The sequence below is a fragment of the Malurus melanocephalus genome, unplaced genomic scaffold (assembly GCF_030028575.1).
Source record: "Malurus melanocephalus ecotype Western Australia unplaced genomic scaffold, MMel_1.1 scaffold_801, whole genome shotgun sequence".
Classification (NCBI taxonomy): Eukaryota; Metazoa; Chordata; class Aves; order Passeriformes; family Maluridae; genus Malurus; species Malurus melanocephalus.
The window spans coordinates 156,941-158,513 of record NW_026624033.1 but is presented as its reverse complement, the minus strand read 5'-3'; the positions used below and the strand labels follow the sequence as shown (position 1 = coordinate 158,513).

General features: G+C 67.1%; 1 protein-coding gene across 1 annotated transcript in view; it reads right to left on the bottom strand.

The window, feature by feature from the left end:
* Nucleotides 1-393: 393 nt before the first annotated feature.
* RHBDL1 (rhomboid like 1) overlaps nt 394-1,573 on the bottom strand; it is a 5,939-nt gene continuing 4,759 nt past the window's right edge. The window contains exons 7-8 of the mRNA XM_057385231.1: nt 1,404-1,464; nt 394-1,325 (exon numbers count right to left, since the gene is read on the bottom strand). Of these exons, the coding sequence (XP_057241214.1) occupies nt 1,054-1,325; nt 1,404-1,464 (333 nt within the window). The 3' untranslated portion in view covers nt 394-1,053. The remainder of the gene's footprint in view (nt 1,326-1,403; nt 1,465-1,573) is intronic.

Sequence of the window (1,573 nt, the reverse complement as noted above, 5' to 3'; positions counted from 1 at the left end):
GTGGGGCTGATGGGGAGGGGCTGGGGGGGCTCGATAGGGGGTGGGACTGGGTAGGGGTTTGGGGGTGTGAGTGGGGGCTCCGGAGGTTTGGATACGTGGAGCAGGGTGTGTGCGCTGCAGCAGGCGGGGCTGGGTGCGGTGCGGTGAGGGGTGGTCTCAGTGCCCGGCCGTGCTCCCCCCGCCAGCCCCGCGGGGCTCAGCCCGGTGCCGCTTCACTTGTCCCGGAGTTTTCTGCTCCAGTAAGTCCCGTCCGCGGCTGTGACACCCCCACAGCCACGCCCCCCACTCCCGGGCACACACAGCCGACCCCGGTGCCCGCACTGCTCCCCAGCAGGGATGAGGGGCACCCCCAAACCCCCATCCCCGACAGARACACGAGACCCCGCAGTGTGCAAAATATTTATTTATACTCCAAAAAGGTCTGGGGGGGGTCAGAGCGGGGACCCTCCCGCGCCCCCATCCCGAGGCGAGCCCCCTGCCCCGGGAGGGCGGCTGGCAGCAAAGCGGGGGGGCCGGGGCGCGGGGAGGGGGGGGCCGAAATGAGTTGTGCCGGTCTCAGCTGATTCCTGCCGGGCTCTCCCCATATCCTTCTTTTTTTTTTTTTTTTTTTTTCTCTTTCTTTTATTTATATTTATTTTGGCATAGAAAAATAAATCGCTCCTATTTTGGCACCAGTCCTTCGTGTGAAAGTGCAGGTCCTGGGGGGCAACGAGGCGGCCCCCACCCTGGAAAGGGGGTCCAGGAGCCAGCAGGGGTGTCCCCCTCATTCGGCTCCTTCCCGGGGGCACATCCCCAGCCCTGCGGGCACCCCGCGGGGGTTGGCGATGCCGGGGCAGGGCTGAAGCATCCTTTGGGGCGGGGGTACAGCGGAGGGGTCGGCAGGGGACATTCGGGGAGGGGGCGCAGCCCGGGGCGGGGGCGGCGCGTTCGCTAGCACCGAGGGGGCAGGCGGGCGGGGGGTGGCCTGTCCCCATGTCACGCGCGGGGACCCCCCCAGCCCCTCCACAGGGCTTGGAAAACAAACCAACCGAAGGGTCGGGGCGGGGGGATGGGCTACGGCGGGGGGGGGATCTGTGCCCCCAGCAGGTCGTAGGCGAAGATGTTCCAGAAGACGGCGAAGAGCAGGAAGGTGCCGTAGGAGAGCAGCAGCACCCACCAGCCGCACTGGTCCTGCAGGCTCTCCTCGTAGCTGCGCAGGATGGTCAGCCCCATGCTGATGCCCACGATGGCCCCCGCCAGGTGCGCCATGAAGCTGGGCTGGGGGCCCGAGGCCGGCAGCGGCGGCGAAAAGCGGAGCCACACGGCYCGCCCGACCTCGGAGCTCACTGCGGGACAGGGAGGGAGGTGCTGAGCCCGCCCCGGGGCCCTCACGGCCGGGGTGGGGTCTGGGGGCGGGTACTCACTGCACACCAGCGCCAGCACCATCCGCAGCAGCTTGTAGGGACAGCGCATCCCGGCCCAGTTCTGCGGGAGTGGGAATGGATGGATGGATGGATGGATGGATGGATGGATGGATGGATGGATGGATGGATGGATGGATGGATGGATGGATGGATGGATGGATGGATGGATG